General features: G+C 40.2%; 1 protein-coding gene across 1 annotated transcript in view; it reads right to left on the reverse strand.

The window, feature by feature from the left end:
* Nucleotides 1–19,820, reverse strand: part of LOC101476673 (MAM domain-containing glycosylphosphatidylinositol anchor protein 2) — a 243,514-nt gene that overhangs the window by 113,252 nt on the left and 110,442 nt on the right. The window contains exons 3-4 of the mRNA XM_004542097.4: nt 11,009–11,148; nt 1,906–2,080 (exon numbers count right to left, since the gene is read on the reverse strand). Of these exons, the coding sequence (XP_004542154.1) occupies nt 1,906–2,080; nt 11,009–11,148 (315 nt within the window). The remainder of the gene's footprint in view (nt 1–1,905; nt 2,081–11,008; nt 11,149–19,820) is intronic.

Genomic DNA, 19,820 nt, shown 5'->3' on the forward strand with positions numbered 1-19,820 from the left:
TCACCAGCTGTCTGTGTTAACATTTTGCCTTTCATTTTACATTCTAATTTCTTTGCAGGATAATAAACTGATTCAATTCTAAAGCATACATATATGCTGTTCCAGGCAAGCAAAAGGTTCTTTAGTTGTATGTTTTACTACACCACTACGAGGCTGGCATTGCTGCAAAATCAGGACTGTGAACAGAAACATTTTCAGGGTCATGGCTGTCTGGAATCTTGCCAAAATAGAATTACACTGAACAAAAATATAAACGCAACACTTTTGTTTTTGCTCCCATTCCCCATGGGATGGACATAGAGACCTAAAATTCATTCCAGATACACAATATAACCATCCCTCCCAAACAGTGGTCACAAATCAGTCCAAATGTGTGGTAGTGGGCACATCTGCTATATTGAGATAATCCATCCCACCTCACAGGTGTGCCACATCAGGATGCTGATCTGACATCATGAGTAGTGCACAGGTGTACCTCAGACTGCCCACAATAAAAGGCCACCCTGGAATGTGCAGTTTTGTCTCACAGCAAAATGCCACAGATGCCACAAGCAATGAGGGAGCGTGCAATTGGCATGCTGACAGCAGGAATGTCAACCAGATCTGTCGCCCGTGCATTGAATGTTCATTTCTCAACCATAAGCCGTCTCCACAAGCGTTTCAGAGAATATGGCAGCACATCCAACCGGCCTCACAACCGCAGACCTCGTGTAACCACACCAGCCCAGGACCTCCACATCCAGCAGGTTCACCTCCAAGATCGTCTGAGACCAGCCACCCAGACAGCTGCTGGAACAATTGGTTTGCACAACCAAACAATTTCTGCACAAACTGTCAGAAACCGTCTCAGGGACGCTCAACTGCATGCCCGTCGTCCTCATCGGGGTCTTGACCTGACTCCAGCTCGTCGCCGTAACAGACTTGTGTGGGCAAATGCTCACATTCGATGGCGTCTGGCACGTTGGAGAGGTGTGCGCTTCACGGATGAATCATGGTTCACATTGTTCAGGGCAGATGGCAGCTGAGAATGTCCCAGTTCTTGCATGGCCAGCATACTCACCGGACATGTCACCCATTGAGCATGTTCGGGATGTGCTTGACCGGCGTATACGACAGCATGTACCAGTTCCCACGAATATCCAACAACCTCGCACAGCCATTGAAGTGGAGTGGACCAACATTCCACAGGCCACAATTGACAATCTGATAGACTCCATGCGACGATGTGTTGCACTGCATGAGGCAAATGGTGGTCACACCAGATACTGACCGGTTCTGGGTCCTCAGACCCCCAATAGCGCAAAAAACTGCACATTCCAGGGTGGCCTTTTGTTGTGGGCAGTCTGAGGTACACCTGTGCACTACTCATGATGTCAGATCAGCATCCTGATGTGGCACACCTGTGAGGTGGGATGGATTATCTCAATATAGCAGATGTGCCCACTACCACACATTTGGACTGATTTGTGACCACTGTTTGGGAGGGATGGTTATATTGTGTATCTGGAATGAATTTTAGGTCTCTACGTCCATCCCATGGGGAATGGGAGCAAAAACAAAAGTGTTGCGTTTATATTTTTGTTCAGTGTAGATGGAAGAATAAGGGTCTATTGGTCAATCCTTAGCAAGGTAACACAGATACAGTCTCTGATAGTCACACCTCTGGGCAATTTACCATTTGCAGTCTGCCGCACTTGGACTTCTTTGAAACCAGGAAGAAAAACATAATAACAACCACACACAAAAACACACACACAGAAAGAGGCTAAACTCACAAGAAAAAATACAAAGTCCGTGAACAAAACAACCACAACCTTATTACTGTAAAGCAACAATGGGCAATTGTTTTTGGGCAATGTTGGAAAATGAAAATGGTCTGTGCTGACTCAAATTCATCACACTTACAGTAGACGTCCACCCTAATGGACTTGATGGCAGGAGATCCAAGGCCGTTCTCAGCCTTGCAGTAGTAGCGGCCTCCCTGGGTCCTCTGGATCTTTGCGATGTGCAACGTTTCGTTGAAGACGCTGGAGTCCTGGAAACGATCTGACACACTACCAGCTGTCTTTGTCCACCGTATCTACAAAGAAGAAACAGTGAAAATTACTACGCGTTTCAACGACTTGACAGAAGAGACACAGAACAGACTCAGTTAAGAAGCTAATATACAGTGTAAGTATAGAATAAATACCACAGCCAACATAAACAAAAAAGGGCAGGTAAAACAGACTTGGTAAAAACTCTGAAGCTGTTGCAATCTCAAGAAAACGTTCATTTAAAGAAAAATTTTATTCTGATTGGAACAAAATTACTGTTTTTATTCCGTTTTCTTTTGATCACAATAAAGCTTTTGATCACAATAGAGGAACTCAACACTTCCTCAATTTTTTCCCTGTGAAGCGGCTACTGGAAAATAGAGCTACAATAAGGCTTTTGATGTGAAACATTCACAGTGGCATTTCATTGCCAAAAGATTAACAGCAAAAGGAAAAAGAAACCATAAACTGGATGGGAAAGAAAAATCTGTTGAAATGATTCACTAAATCTGTTAAAGAATGCAGTGAATCGTTTTAGGAAGATGGCAAACATCAACAACTATGATCAGGGGCAGGTTAAAGACTTCATAGCCTTGTTGTTGTGAGACTGCAAGAAAAAAACTGTAAACTGCAACAAGTGACTGTAGTCTGCATCATTTACAATGTAACATACTTGTGCACAAATCAAACAAATAATACTGTGTTAAGAAGTGATATTTAGAGGTATCCATAAACAATTTTTGTCACTAATCCACAGAGCCCACCTATACATGTAGCTTTTTCCCCAGTGTATATGTTTAGTGCTAAACTAAGCATAATCCCTCCACTGTCCGAATCCATGTTTTATGAATAGATAGATGAATAGAATAGATTTTAAGCGCCTTGAGGCGACCTTTGTTGTGATTTGGTGCCATATAAATAAAATTGAATTGAATATCTGAGCAATATTGATCTTCAAATCTAATCAATGTGGTCTGTGCAGTAGACATAATATATAATATTTAAAAACAAATTACCAAACAACATCTATAAAAATAAGTAAAATAGAAAATAGAAATGAAGGTCTGTCTGTATCTGCTGCCCTTGCTCTCCCTGCAGATGATGTAAATCAAATTCTCCGGACAGCTATGATGACCTGCATGTTTGCCACTCTGTTTTTCACATGATCCTGCATTCATTTTATGCGGGAACATTCCTTCTCGAAGCAGCTGAAAGGTTCTTTTGTGAAGCGCACAGTGTTGATTTGGTACCTAAAATCTTCATCTAACTCACTTTCCTCTGTTCCACACAAGACTGACCTCAGCATGGCCTTCTCAGCATGAGTACCTTTCACGAACTGATGAGACCCAGTTAGCCCATGGCATTGAGGTGTAATGAAAGGTGAAATAGTGTTACTCTCCAACATGAGGTTGTAATTGACTCTCCATCATCTCTCTCTCCTGTCCTCATTAAAGCATACAGCATGAACAGGTACTGTGACAACTCTGGCCCGGGGGCCACACAACCAGAACCGTGAAGCATAAAGCGCCATTCAATCCCTCATCCTAAGTAAGCTACAGATGGACTGGCTTTGCCTGCAGAGCCTTACATATCTCTGTCTAGGCAGGGGAGGCTATGAATTAGAATCCAATATCTCCACACTGTATGGTGATAGCATCATCTTGGATACTGATAACATCCCATTTTGCAGCGATAGCATCAGATGGAACAGGGATATCATTGCATGCAGGGATAGGGATTGGGTGCTATCACAGAGATTGCTGCAGCGCTGCTCTAGCTGTAGGGTTTTAACCATGACGACTCCATCCCAAGGTTACGACAGTATGAAGTTTGGTCATTTTCCAAACAGATACGAGAAAGGAAAGGGAAGGGTGGGTGGCCCAAAACCTGATAATGTTAACCTATTTCAGAGGCGTTTTTGGACCTTGGGGGTAGAGGATGACATGAAGCAAAAAATTGAAGCTTATCAGTTTCAGATTCTCTGTCTTGCTTGAGGTGTTACTTTTCAGAGAGGTAGAAATAAATTAGATACCTTTAAAATTCATATACAGAGAGTGTGTGTAAGTTACTAATTCTTTTCAACAACCTCTTCCCCCGAAAAGAAAAAAAGATTCTGCTGTCAGACTGTGCTTATATACCATCCCTTTACACAGAGGCCATACTACCATTAAAAATAAAAGCCTCTAAATTAGCACCCGGCATACAAAAGGCTCCACTTGGCCTGTTTAAAATGCATTGAGAGACACTGAGAGAAAGCACTTGATGAAAAAGCCCAAACTCAGCAGCTGATAGATGCAAAAGCCACACCGTCGGAAAATCTGGGGCCCTGTTCTAACAGTTAGGGACATCATGAGTTCAGCACAACAAGCGCTAAAGTTAAATAACTTATGAGCATAAATTAGATGGGAGCAGATTTTCTGAATACTGTGTCACTACAGTGCTCTGGATTCCCTCATGCAAATACAAAGCGAGCTGGCTTACGGCGACCTCAGCAGAATTCAATATTCACCCAGCTTATACCCCCAGTCATTTTCTTTGGCTTTTGTGTAAAGAGCTTTGAGTTTTCAGAAAATGCAGTATCAATAAATGCATTGTTAGAGTGACACTAAGAAGTGGGTATTCAAATAACTCTTTATATTTTCAAAAAAGGGAAATTGCAGCAGACCACATTATTGGTGAGCTTTCAACTCCTTCTGTACCCTCAGGCTATTTTCATTCCGGCACTCTTCTGACTTTTTTACCTCTGCCCACAAGGGGCGTCCTGAAGTATACCCGGTGAGAACAGTTTGACCCTCTTCACTCTCCTCAGTGCAATGCAAATACTCTTGATCTGAGAGGCGCTGGCAGATTTGAGCAATATGATAATTGTTCCTCCCAGCCCACTGAAAGCCTAGCTGGGTTTTTTTTTCTGTTCTCTTCAAGGACTATGTCAAACAAAACTCGTAAAGTACCTACAAGTATACAGAAGGGAATGTGCCAAACTACCCGTGGTGTACCAGCTAGTAACAGTATTCTAGCAGAATATTATTCCTGTCTGTGCCTTCTGATTAAAAAAACTGCTTTATTTCACATTTTGTGAAAGCACCATGACAAAGCGAAGTCAAACACAATAATAACGCTTTTTTTGTTTTCCTTAAATCAGACAACCCTAGCAGGAATTACAGTATTTGCTTACATGGAAAGCAGAAGCTTGTATAGATTAATATCCAACTGAATATCCCAGCAGTGTCTGAGACCACACATGCTGAGATGTCACAGCACGAGCTAATTAAAATGCACCCAGTGTCTGTTGTTATGCAGTGATCATATGCTGGAGCACGCATCTTTGGTGAATCTGCCATATTGCCTGCTGTGACGTTTCCCTCTACCGAACTCGAGACTAGTTTCTAATTGCCAGCCATCTTTTCTTTTAGACAGTGACATTGGTCCGCGCTGCACAGTGGTGCAGACAAGTGTGGCTGAGCATGACAATCAAGTGATCAGAAAAAGCAGCAGGGGGTCTACAAATTGAGAGTGCACTTACACAGCAGGTCTATATTAGAAAATACTGGCCTTCATAAAAATTGGATGATCATACTGTATGAAACGCATCGCAGTGACAGTTTTGATGTCAGAACCTGAATCAAAGAGGACAAGCACAAGACAGTGACATACACGAAAATGAAACTACATCTGCTTTTTGTTTGTTGAACTGCATAGTGTATGCTTGACTGGTGCTATTAAATTCACTTTTAAGACTATAGGTGGGTTGGATAGGGTGCAGATTAAGGGAAAGCTATCAGACAGCTCCCCTTTTGATACTGCAGTTTGTATGGCAAACAGTGGAAAAATAGAAGGTTACATCATGCTCAAAAAAAGCACCATCTGCTAAAGACACTGGCACTGTAGGCTAACTGTCATGGGAGCATCCAAAACAGATCACATACTCCAAGCGGTCTGTATAAAGCGAAATATCCTAGGGCCTGAGGTCAGCTTATTTGTACTTGCTGACCCGTGGTGCTGTGAGTCGAATCTGGCTGGCCAATAATTGAAACACACACAAAAAAAGGTGTTTGCGATGTGGTTTTGCTGGCTATTGGAGCTTGGTACTCAAACAAAGTACTGTGGACATAATGGATGGAGGCCAGGGCAGAGGAGATGGGGGCAGATGGCTTCATCATCAGGGACTCTTTGATGTCTGTTCATAGCATCAAAGACAATGAATAGATCTGGAGAACAGTGACCATGAAAGTATGAACAGGAAAAGCTGTTTATATTTATGTGGTGGTCTGACAGAGTCAAAAACACCCAAACAGTCAAAGAAAGACAAATAATATGATTAAGGAAGCAAATAAGACTTATGAAACACTGTTTTTTAAAAAGGAATGAACAAATCTATTTTTCTTTCCAGCTTTGAGTCATCTATCGATGTGCAATTCTCTAAAAAAATAATTTGTAAAATGTAAGAAAATATTAAAAAAATGTGTACAGTTTCATAGAAACCCAGAGGACATTTTTTACATTAGATTTACATATAAATATGTTTTACATTCTTCAAAACACTGAACAACTGCACATCTTTGCAATTAAAAGCTTTAGCCAGCTGTTTGTTAATATCGCTTAATAAATGACTTCTTACCAAACTAAAACCAATTAAGTTCTTTTCCTTGAGCAAATGATTAATGGACTGCTGCAATACACAGAGATGTTAGTCCTGTAGCAGAGGAGGCACTGCATCAATGAGGATTTTTTCAAGCCATTTGATATTTGTCATCCTTTTTTATAAATTTGGTAAAGATGCAAAAATATAAATTTCAGGACTTCTAGACTCACCAGATTTCATGATTCTTATCTTTTTAAATTTTCTATAAATCATTAACTTGAAGATGTCAAATTGTGTGCACTCTTTGAATTACAGTTTTAGTAAAATATTTAGTTAAACAGCCAATTCAATTTAAATGTATTTATTTAGAGTCAAATAACAACAACAACAACAGATCCTAAAATACTATAGAGAAAACCCCAACAATCAACAACCTCTTATGTCCCCCTTGGCGACAGTGGGAAGGAAAAACTCCCTTTTAACAAGCAGAAACCTCTGGCAGAACCAGGCTCAGGGAGGGGCAGCCATCTGCTGTGATCGGCTGTGGGTGAGGGAAAGGAACCGGGACAAAAGACACGCTTTGGAGGACAGCCAAGCCACTTGTAGCTAAAGACAGAAAAGTCAGCAACATCACTAAGGGGGCGAATTTTGCTGGCTGACCTTCATGATCACACCCTGAGATGTCTGTGACTGTACTGAGCGAGGGTTTTCCCCTCATAGTCAAGAGGTTTATTAGATGGGGCATTGTTTGGTGCAAAACAGGGCACTGCTTATTTGCAATTTCTGAATCATAAGCTGTTGAATATACCCGAACATAAGACGTTATTATGACCAAAGCATCAGATGTTGCTTATAACCAGTATATTAGGCCGTTTCAAGTAGTATTTGAAACAGTATGAGACAACAGAGCATATTTTAGTGTTGAGAAATGTCTTATTCTTTTCCTCATAGAGCTAAGATCTGAAAATCCTTCTAGCGACATCTGTACTATACATCCCACAGAATTAGATTTAATTGGTCCCTGATCCCTCCAGATACAAATAGTCCCAGCCCAGGGTAACACCTTGAAATGCCTAACCCACAAGTCAGCAATGAAAAAACACATATGGTGTGGAGTTGACTGACAGGAACATATATTTATTTGACAATTAAATGGAAAGGCAGAGAAGTCTTGCTGCTGCTACAAGTGTGTTTGTATGTGTGCCTGTATTGGCTGGATGCATGTATGACTTTATTATTAGAAAGCCCTTGTTTTTCTTTCTGAGGTGGGTGGGCGGATAGGCACAGGGCTGACAAGGAGAACGGCTACAAGGAGGATGCTGCCTGTTTGGACACAATCCAGAGACTCCCACCAGTGAGAAGGCCTATAGGGGTGTCTCTGTAATTTAAGAAGTGTGCATATTGATAGACATGTGAAGAATTAACGGTGGCAAAATAGCCAACCACGGACCCATTTACTCTGCAGTTGGTCCTTTGTGGCGCTATACTTGGCACAGCACCCCTCAGTGTATGCATTAACCCAGCACCAGTCAAAGTCAAAGAAAGAGACTGCAATCTGAACATTAACATTGAAAAAGGCAATTTTGTGATTTGCTATTGCAGAACTAATTGAGGATTTTACTATGCTAGAGATGTGCCATGAGTCTATGTGATATCATCATCCTTGATTCAAGCTGCTATATGGAAGGATTGCTTTGGTCACCCAAAGTTAGCATCGGAGAAACCAACTGGTTTGAAAAATGCAAACTGGAAATGCCGAACATTTGCCTTGAAAGGAAAAGCTGCACCTCTTGAAATGTGTTGGCTGCAGCGGTGAGCCATCAGTTTTACTTTGAAGGAAACTGTTCTCCGTTTCCTGTTTTTGTGTCAGCGTTTTAAGTTTTGCTACCACTTGGTAGCTAGCAAGTTTCTGGTAGCAGCCAAAGCTGCAGTTTGGTGCAACATCCTCTCAGCAATCAATTTTACCTTTGACTTCTAGCAGCCTCTGACAACTGCTGGAAATATGCATTTGTCAGAGGCCTAAAGACATTGACCCGTTCCTGGGCCTGTGCAACTGAGATCTTGGTATAGATATAGAGGGCATATCTGACTTATCAGTGCTAACTTGCAAGTAAACTGTGCCTACCAATATTTTTTAAATAATGTTATATGAATTCTGAAGTCTGAGAAAAAAACAAAATGTGATTTTTGTCTTTCTTTCAGGCCTACCCTATATAATTTAGTAAAGTAAAACAAGTTATAGAAAAATGTCTTGCTATACTCTATGGTTATGATGTTTTGGTTAATATAAAGTACTGTAGACAGTTGACAAGATTACAGAGTCCAGTCAAGAGATTATAGTAGCCAGGGAAACTAACTGTATTAATGCATAATTTCAATTTATTCACCTGTTATAAGCTACGTATTTTATATATATTAATAATTTACTGTATGTATCATACCTATCATCATGTTTCATAAAAAACAAGATCATTTATATGATATACAGTAAATCATGTAAGAGTTAAACATGGAAATATGTATAGAAAATATCTGCTAGTATCACAGAGAAGTACATACAAAAGACACAGAAAGCAAACTCACACACACATAAAGAACTGTTCGCACTGGTTGTCTGTCTGAACTTGCACACTTGTAAAGTATCAAGACAGGACACAAAAAAGTACAACCTTTGCAAGTACTGATTATTTTCCCCTGCATTGGTCTTGAAAGATAGAGAAACTCAGCTCAATTAAAATGTGGAACTTTGGGGCAAAGAAAGGCTCAGAACACGTTCTAAGGATTAATATTTAATTCTAAAGAAAAGATGGGCTGTTACTGCCGTATTAACTTGCAAGTGTGTTTCCGATGAGGTCACACACCTTTTGGTTTTTCTTGCAACATCACAAAACCAGCCTTAGGTCTACTGCCATTCCAGATAACCACCTCAGCCTCCTAAACCACTCAGAATGAGTGTGCTCTGTCCCCAGTCCCATGCCACTACCAGAGGGGGGACAAAGCTGACACATCCCAAAGTCCAGAGAGACACAGCCGAGACCCACTGTGCCAGGGGATCTGCATGAGTCTCATAATGACTCTGTTTCAAAGGAGATCCTGCCTTTCCTGCCACAGCCCTGCATAGCTTTTGATCTCGCGCTACACTCCCACCCACTCCCTCGCTCTGCTCTGTTTTTCAAAAATTCTAATTAAGAGGAAAGACAGAGATGATGAGTGCAAAGTTGTGACCCCCTCCCGGGGACGGAAAGAGACGAACAGTGTGCCTGAAACAGTCTTATTCAAGGAGCCTCACCTTTTCAGTTGAAACATAAAAAAACCATATGCGTTTTGGTTTTGCCGTCCAGAGTTTCTGGAGATTCTGTATAATTTTTGTTATTGAGCAAATAAGATAAGATAAAAGATGACCTTTATTAGTCCCACAGGTGGGAAATTTGTTTTGTTGCAGCAAAAGTGCAAATTTATGTAGCAGAAACTAGAAAACACTGGAATGCAATAAAATAGAATAAAATAGAATAATATATACAATAGAATAAAATAGAATACAAATGCTATATACAACTGAGTAAGAAAATACAACTTTGTCAGAAAAAGAATTGCACATATAGCAGCCTTATTGCACATATGTGGGTTTGATCAGCTGCAAAAGTCTTTGTTCAAATCAGAAGCAACATGTAATAAAAAGACAATAAAGGTTAGGGTGACCTACTGGGTTAATAAGAACAAAATGTCATGGTCAAGTAATTCATAGCAAACCTGTTTTATGTATCTATGTGGCTCATAATAGCTCACATTTAGTCTAAAAGAGCAGATGAGACCTTATTTTTGCCATCTGCTTACTTTTTTAAACTTTTAATTGTATGTTTCTAGATTTGAATACTACAAACAATACATAGTGAGCACAAAAAAAACAAACTAATTATAAGCTTATTTTCATCAGAGAAAAAAAGGTGTAAAGTTTTTTAATTAGTTCACATCACAACAGTAAATAAGAATGTGAGGAAGCCTTGCTCTCAGATGTTGAGAACCCATGTGCATTCACATGACCCAGAGTCTTTTAACTGTGGCCTGTTTCTCACTCGTTTGGCAGATGTTTTTGCTGTTTTCTGCAATCTCATTTTACTTGGAAGCTGTAATTATCAGCATACAGGTGCACAAAGCAAACGAAACCATTAATAATTAAAGGATTAAACTTTTAAGCTGATTTAGTGCAGACTTATGTGGTGTGCAGCTTTGATGCTAATACAGATTTAAAAGGGAGCTTTCTGCAGAGAGGAGAGATGGATACAGAGATATGGTACAAATTAACAAACTGCCCCATGATTTGCATGTGCAACTATCTTTTCTTTCCCATGCTGTCGGTTAAGGGCAGATGAAAAGGCGCTGACTTTCCTACCTGCGGTCGAGGATGACCTGTCACCAGACAGGTGAGCTCCAGGGTCTCCCCTTCTCGTATGGTGTAGACTCTCTCGGTGTGCCTCTCCTCTTCAACATTACAGGCGTGCCCCGAGTGTATAATGCGGACCGTAGGAGGTGCTGTTTGGGGGGGGGGAAGCACAAAGTGTGTTAGCATTCTGGTCGTTTCTGAAGGAATGAGTAGTTTAGTGAAGTAGATGGTGTATTGATTAAAAGGTTGTCTCACTTATAACAAGGCTATTCCAAAGCTTTGTGCACACATTTACACTGCACCAAGCACACAAATAACTAGAGACAGGTAAAAGAATTGCAAAAAGAAGTGACACTACTTTTATAGCATTCCCCTTGGCTTAGCATTTTAAAAGCTGCCTATTAATTATTGGGGACTGGCAGTAGTAGCACTTTGTTTCTCTCTAAGTCACAGGGGTGAGCAACCAAACTTGGCACACAGGTAGGCCCATAAAGGTTCTTATCTATATCAGAAGTTGTGACAACATTGTGTCGCTAAATAACCACTCGGCAACAGGCTTCAATCATGTATTTTGAGCATTTATGCAACTGTAACACTTTATAAAAGCATCATATCATTTTTGTTTCACCAAAACAACATTTCATTTAAGTCCACAAATGTTGAATTATGCATGATGTATTATGATGCCATCCTGCTACTTAGCAACGACCTAGCAACAGTGTAAAATGACCCACTTTAAGCATATAAACAACATCTATCGCCTGTGTTCTCTTTTTTTTGTTATTGCTTTTTTGTTACTTTGCTCAGTGTGATTAGGCTCATCAGTCTGCCAAAAACACATACAGGCCTAACAGTACTATTGCACAAAATTTGTATGATTTTGTTTGGGCCAGTGATTGATTGAGTTACTTGCAGAATTTTCTTAAAAGACCTTCTCTCAGGGAAGAACTATCTTCGTTTTTGATTTTAGGGTCTTTACCTTACAGTATAAAGTGCCTTGAGGCAACTGTTGTTGTGATTGGGTGCTATATAAATGCACCTGAATTGAACTGAAGCTACTTAGAAAGGTTGGGGAGGTATTGTACGTTAGCTGTGGCAGAAGCAGTAACCGAATAAAATACGTCAAATTTCAATCAGACAGGCAGCAGTAATGACCATCTGCAAAATACTGATGGTATGCCACAGAACTAGTAATCTTGGAAAATATCTTTCACTATCTCCCCTATCCTCCGTGCCATCAGATATCAGAATTAATTTAGAACTCAGTGTAATTACATGGAAGAAGGGTTTTATTACAAAAATGATTACTTAAAAAAAAAAGAAATAAAAGATATATCAGTGCACTTCTGGAAAACACTTTGACTCAGAAAAGCATAATATTTCACGAAATGTTAATACCAGCTAAAAAAAAAAAACTGCCATGAGACCATATGGAGAGTGGGTGCCCATATTTAAATTACTGCGTACCTCATTTTGGAACCGAACTCATCATGTAGCACATTCATTTTTCCGCATAACTTCCTAATGCAATCTAATCAGGGATATAAAAATGCCGGAAACTGCAATATGAGCAAATTAAACTACCCACAGCTGTCTGTTCACAGCTGTAATTACCACACTGGTGTTTCTCTCCATCATTTGTTTGACCCTTGTGAGATGGTGAGAGGATTTTTGGTCTCTGCACACACCAACAGACAGTGGTGCATACGCGATGGGGGTTAAACTGAGCAGAGGAAGGAGTCATCTTAGGTAAACCACTTCAAAATATTCACTTCCACTGAGCTGTAAAAAATGCAGTTGCATGTAACCAACCCCTGACAATACTAGCATCTGTTAAGCATTTATTCCTCTCCAACTTACATGATTAGTGAAGAGGTTTGGGATGAGATGATTTAGAGAGCGGATACGGGGTATCATTAGGAGGAGGAGTACAAAATGGTGAAAAAGAAGGGGGAGAAAAACAAATTCATGCTGAAAAATCACGAGGAGTTTCAGACTGTTGCTTGCCTTTCATGTTAGAGGAGCAGCTTCCTGTGTGGGCCTCTCTAGGCAGAGCGTGCCCCAGCAGCAGAGTCAGTTCTACCTCTACCCAGGCTTCAATGAGCACATCGCCACTCCTCCCTCAGTCTCAGTGTATCCTTCGCCATGCACTAACCGCTCGTCCCTCCCTGATACTAGCCATGCTGTTTGTTTCATCCGGGTTGTTGGCTTAATGCTCCTTCTCACTTGTCCTGCCTGTCTAAATGCCACATGGTGATGTGCACTGATACAGGTGCTAAATGCGCACGCATGAAGCCTTCCTTCTATTCCTAGCCCTTCATTGTCTTCCCTTCTCAATTTGGACACACTGGTGCTGAATTCCATGGGGGGGGGGGGGGGGGGGGAATAAGGGTCTGAGAAATAGGCTCAGTGTAAGGGAGCTTCACGCAAGGCTGCCACTTGAAAGAAAAAAGGCTTAGAAACAAGACCCCAGGGTACTAGCTAAACAAAGTGCTAATGGCATTTACTCCATTGAACCAGTATCTCTCTAGCATAGGCTACTATCAGTCCTGGAGGAAAGTAGGGAAACACCCATAATTAATGATCTTCAGCTCCTATCACAGTTACTGCAACAGCTGCATACACAATCGCATAAACACACACTCGTTCTTTATGCAGACAACACCAGGCTTACAGCCACAAAAGCAAATAACCGTCTCTTGAGCTTACATAATGAGCATCCTAATGTTCTAACAGTGACACATATCCTTGTACAGCTACGACCTGCTTTTTCAAATCGTTTGGCCCAAAGCGTGAGCTAAAATCACTGTCATTACAACGTAATTTTCAGTTTGCGTTCGTGAAAGCCACTTGATACTTTACAAACAGTAACTATTCATATACTTAGAAAAGATATTTAGGAATGGGCAATGTGACATTAATGCTGTGGGATTTAGGGCCGGGGCTTCACAAAGTAAGACATCAGTGGACTGACAGGTCTGAGATAAAAGATGTGCTGGTTGAAGGGAAACAGGAGACAGACAAAGCTTTGAACACACCACAGCGGGTCAGAAGTGTCAGGTTATATCCCTCTAATTCTTAACTACATCCCATACAAGTTCATTACATGGAAAAAGATGATGTCTTATATACTGCAAATGGTATGTTATAAAGGGCCTGTCTAATCGTTTCTATCTACCTCCTTGCGTGCTTTGAATGGAGAATAACGATTTTTGCCTTACAGGATAGATGCAGCTTTTACACATTTTTTTTAATCTTGTTATTTAACCAAGACTGGTGTGCTGCTAAGGTTGAATTACAGATTGCATCTTATATGTGTAATTATTATGACTGCCTGACATGTTATGTACAGCTGTATAAAGTGTCATATGTGCAACAGTATATTTAATCTGTAAGTAAACATCTTAAATAAAGGCGCCTAAGAAAGCAAAGTCAATTTCAGTAAAAGCTTCAAATTTAGATGCATCACATTATGTTGTATTCAGCAGTAAGTGCATGGAACATGCCAGCAGTAAGAAACTGCAGATCACACATTATTCGGACTAGCGACGGTCCAATTTGCTAATGTTTGCTAAAGCTTAACAAAGATAACTTAATTTAATCTTTCATTTTCATCTAATTTAGTTTTGCTTAGTTAGTTTCCAAACCAACAAGCCCTAATTATCTTTAGTGGGAGAAGAAACACTAAGTTCATAATTCTAAGAAATGGAAAACACAAAATGCTCTGCTGCAACTTGAAGTCCTACAGATGTGATAATAATTAATGGTGCCCGCTGGAGTTTTGCAAGCAACAAAAGTTATCATTAAGACGCATCTTGACACACAATACCATCTGGAAAGCATCTAACTGGCAACGGCTTCATTTTTCGGCATGGCAATGCTGTAACTCACTGCCAGTGCAGTAAAAGCATACCTGGACAGAAAAACACATAATGGAAGACTATCAGTCATGGACTGGCTTCCCCAGAGCCCGGACCTCAGCATCATCTTGACAGAGAATGTAACAAAGAGCTTTGTATTTCCTTCCAAGAGAGTTCAGGCTGTGTACAGTTAGAATTGTACAAAGTAGTTTTTGCCTTTTATACTGTATTTTCATGTATGTTTGCACATTTAAATGAATCTTTGCACCTGTTTCTCATTTTCATAGAAAAATATAAAGCAACGAGGACTTGTTAAAGACTTTTTCACCATATTCTACTCTGTTTGGTTGATGTGAGGATGCTTCTTGGGTCGAGCAGGCAGGAAGCAGGACATTTGGCACCTGCTCGCTCACTGTGAATTTTCCAGACCGTTACACTTTTTACTAGCAAGCTGGCAGGTTAAAGACTGTTTAATCTTCAATCTGAATTGGACATTTACATTCCTGCTTGCAGCTCCACTACGTTGAGAAGAGTTCACAGCTAAAGGGCATGTGTGAGAACAGCTTTAGTGATTAAGCTTATCAGACACAATTTAAAAACAACCAAAAAGATGTTACAGAGTATTTTTAAACCTGAAACTGGACACTTAATCTAAGCATATTAAAATCAGTCATACAGACCTGCACAAAAAAATAAATACAGGGAGTGCAGAATTATTAGGCAAGTTGTATTTTTGAGGAATAATTTTATTATTGAACAACAACCATGTTCTCAATGAACCCAAAAAACTCATTAATATCAAAGCTGAATGTTTTTGGAAGTAGTTTTTAGTTTGTTTTTAGTTTTAGCTATTTTAAGGGGATATCTGTGTGTGCAGGTGACTATTACTGTGCATAATTATTAGGCAACTTAACAAAAAACAAATATATACCCATTTCAATTATTTATTTTTACCAGTGAAACCAATATAACATCTCCACATTCACAAATATACATTTCTGACATTCAAAAACAAAACAAAAACAAATCAGCGACCAATATAGCCACCTTTCTTTGCAAGGACACTCAAAAGCCTGCCATCCATGGATTCTGTCAGTGTTTTGATCTGTTCACCATCAACATTGCGTGCAGCAGCAACCACAGCCTCCCAGACACTGTTCAGAGAGGTGTACTGTTTTCCCTCCTTGTAAATCTCACATTTGATGATGGACCACAGGTTCTCAATGGGGTTCAGATCAGGTGAACAAGGTGGCCATGTCATTAGTTTTTCTTCTTTTATACCCTTTCTTGCCAGCCACGCTGTGGAGTACTTGGACGCGTGTGATGGAGCATTGTCCTGCATGAAAATCATGTTTTTCTTGAAGGATGCAGACTTCTTCCTGTACCACTGCTTGAAGAAGGTGTCTTCCAGAAACTGGCAGTAGGACTGGGAGTTGAGCTTGACTCCATCTTCAACCCGAAAAGGCCCCACAAGCTCATCTTTGATGATACCAGCCCAAACCAGTACTCCACCTCCACCTTGCTGGCGTCTGAGTCGGACTGGAGCTCTCTGCCCTTTACCAATCCAGCCACGGGCCCATCCATCTGGCCCATCAAGACTCACTCTCATTTCATCAGTCCATAAAACCTTAGAAAAATCAGTCTTGAGATGTTTCTTGGCCCAGTCTTGACGTTTCAGCTTGTGTGTCTTGTTCAGTGGTGGTCGTCTTTCAGCCTTTCTTACCTTGGCCATGTCTCTGAGTATTGCACACCTTGTGCTTTTGGGCACTCCAGTGATGTTGCAGCTCTGAAATATGGCCAAACTGGTGGCAAGTGGCATCTTGGCAGCTGCACGCTTGACTTTTCTCAGTTCATGGGCAGTTATTTTGAATGAAACGCTTGATTGTTCAATGATCACGCTTCAGAAGCTTTGCAATTTTGAGACTGCTGCATCCCTCTGCAAGATATCTCACTATTTTTGACTTTTCTGAGCCTGTCAAGTCCTTCTTTTGACCCATTTTGCCAAAGGAAAGGAAGTTGCCTAATAATTATGCACACCTGATATAGGGTGTTGATGTCATTAGACCACACCCCTTCTCATTACAGAGATGCACATCACCTAATATGCTTAATTGGTAGTAGGCTTTCGAGCCTATACAGCTTGGAGTAAGACAACATGCATGAAGAGGATGATGTGGACAAAATACTCATTTGCCTAATAATTCTGCACTCCCTGTAAATAAATAAATGTGAAGATGAAGCAGTGCTATGTTCCAGCTTTATTGTATGATGTCATTAAACTGTTCATAATCTGGAGTGCTGCTGTTATTGGCTGGGAATTGCGGCCGTCTCTGAGAAATACCTTACAATTACTTGAGCTGAGCAGTGCTCAGAAGATTAGCAGCTGCCATCATCCATTTAGCCATCATCGTTACTTTGGACTTGTCATATTAAATGGTATTGAGAATCATGGAAGTTCAGTAGTACTGACTACTAAACTTCTGATATTGTGACATCCTTTCATATACATTTTCAAATTCTTCTTCAAACATGCACATCATAAAAAAACAACAGGATCCACTTGTTGAAGCACTGTTACATAACCCCCACTAGGGGTGATAAAAAACACTTCCTTCTACTGTTTTCCAGAAGTATAGCTGTATGGTGCACTAAATGAACTAGAAGTATTTGAAATAGTAATTACACAAAATGATACCATTAAGAGTAAATAACATTTATTTCTGTATAATATTGGAATATTATTTCCTCACTGTGTTTGTTTTGTAGGCTGCTCCACAGCAAAGCATGTGTGTACAAGAAATATCAGTATAATAAACACAAACGAAAAGTATAATATTAAGATGGCTTGTTTATGTGCACCACATGCACTTGTGATTAAACAGCACTGATGCGCATGTTGAGCAAATGTTGTCTTGAACCTTTGTGTCACGATGTGAAATTTGCATAAATGTAAATCTCCGCCTCTATTATCACTCCCCCTCACTATCCCCATCCACCTAACCATCTGCAGGCACACACACACACACACACACACACACACACACACACACACACACACACACACACACACTAGCTTCCTGGTAATTATTAGTTTAAAGAAAAAAAAAGAAAAGCAGCAGACCTGCAGGGTAGAAGCAGGAGTCTCAGATGTGAATCTCTTTTTCATTTTGGTTTCTCATTTCCATAAAAGTGACATCATTTCCCCTGCTGCAGAAATACACAATACTGAGAGAAAATGGAGAAAAGTAGGAGAAGAGAACGAGACGAAGCTTCGCCACATATAACTGTGTGTGTTAAACTGCTAGTTTAGTACTCTCACTTCACATTCACCTGTACCTGAGAGTGTTTGTATGTGCGTTCAAGTTTGTGTTGTGTCTTTATGTGGTTAATGAGCATCATACAGTAGAATAACTAGCCTGCCTTGGCCTCAGTTAGGGGAGATGGAGACGGCTTTATCCAGTACCGCCAGTGGAGATTAAATTGGATTTGGCTAAAAGCAGCCTTGTCACCACAGTTCTGGAGTGCTTGTGTGGCAGAGGGAGTTCTTGGCAATAGTTGAGACTCTAAATTTGACAAACAAATGAATGTGAAAAAAACTCCCAACAGCTGGGGCTCGTTGTCACTGTGGGCTTAATGTCCTCAGACCAACCCCTGAGGAACACTAACCATATCCTGCTAGTTTTCTGGCTCCGTAATCACCTTCTCAGAATGAGAGATCCAAAAAGAGAAAAACAGCACAGAGTGAGAAACAGGAGGAGAGAAACATATGCAATATGCATGGAGTAACAATTTCATGAAATAACTGTTTTGTTATCACAAAATACTCATTATATATTCTGTGCTAGCACCACCGGAAATACACTTTCTGTTGCTTTTAAAAGGACTGTTGGGGAAGAAAAGGCAATTTCAGCTGTGTGATAACACTGCACAATGCCAACATCAAAAGCTTAGTGATAACGCACAAATAAGTTCACATTTGCCATATCTGCCAAAAACAATGGCTTTTCAAAAGAAGATTTGTAAAACTGCTTAAATACTCTACAGCCAACACTTACTGTTAAATAATACAGTCTAACATGCTTTCAGCAGACTCCATTAAAACCGCATGTTAATGGAATCAGTTTGACCGGAGCCTTTTCACACAAGATGCAAGACCTCTATACACGCGCTAAACCGAAGAACAGTACAACATCAAGTATAGATGTCTGCTGAAAACAACTACAGTATCAAGTTCAACATTTGTACTGCTCAAGAGTCACCATGGTGAACAGTGTATATTGTGTACCGGGGTGTAAATCGATAAAATGTATTTTCTGTCTAAGACAGTGAATATACAAGTGTATAAAGGTCATACAGTTAGCAAACTGACTCAGTTACATAACATACACAGCATGAAAAAGGGTTACTAGCAGTATATTTAGTAGAAAAACCCTCATGTGGATTAAACCAAATACATTTGTATTTAAATATATGAGATTGTACATATATGAGTTTAACTCTAAAGCTATAAGAGTGTGTGCTTTTGTGTTTCCCACTTCAAAATGTTCATTGCCTCACCAAACAATTTGCTTTAGCTCCAAAAGACTATAAAGCAACACTTTCTGGCTATTTGCACTCTACAGACAGTACTGACATGTGAAAATGCAGTATTAGCATTCATTGGGTTCTGTGCTTCAAGCCACCTGGCAAATATTTAGTCAAATATTCACTCTAACATCTTTTAGCAGCCAAATGTTCCACTTTGTACCCCAACTAGTTGCTTAATTCAGCTTTTTGATGTTTTATGTGAATAAGCAGTGTACAATGAGCTTTATCAGTGTTTTTCTTCTTCTTTTGTTTTGTGAACAGCTGTGGGCTGCCTTTGGAAACCAGCAGGCTAATAAGAACGGTGAAGCTGTGGGTAAAAGTATCTGACAGAGTCAAATACAGAGTGGTTTCTGATTGGAAGGGACTACTCTTAC

The sequence above is a fragment of the Maylandia zebra genome, linkage group LG15, assembly GCF_041146795.1.
Source record: "Maylandia zebra isolate NMK-2024a linkage group LG15, Mzebra_GT3a, whole genome shotgun sequence".
NCBI lineage: Eukaryota > Metazoa > Chordata > Actinopteri > Cichliformes > Cichlidae > Maylandia > Maylandia zebra.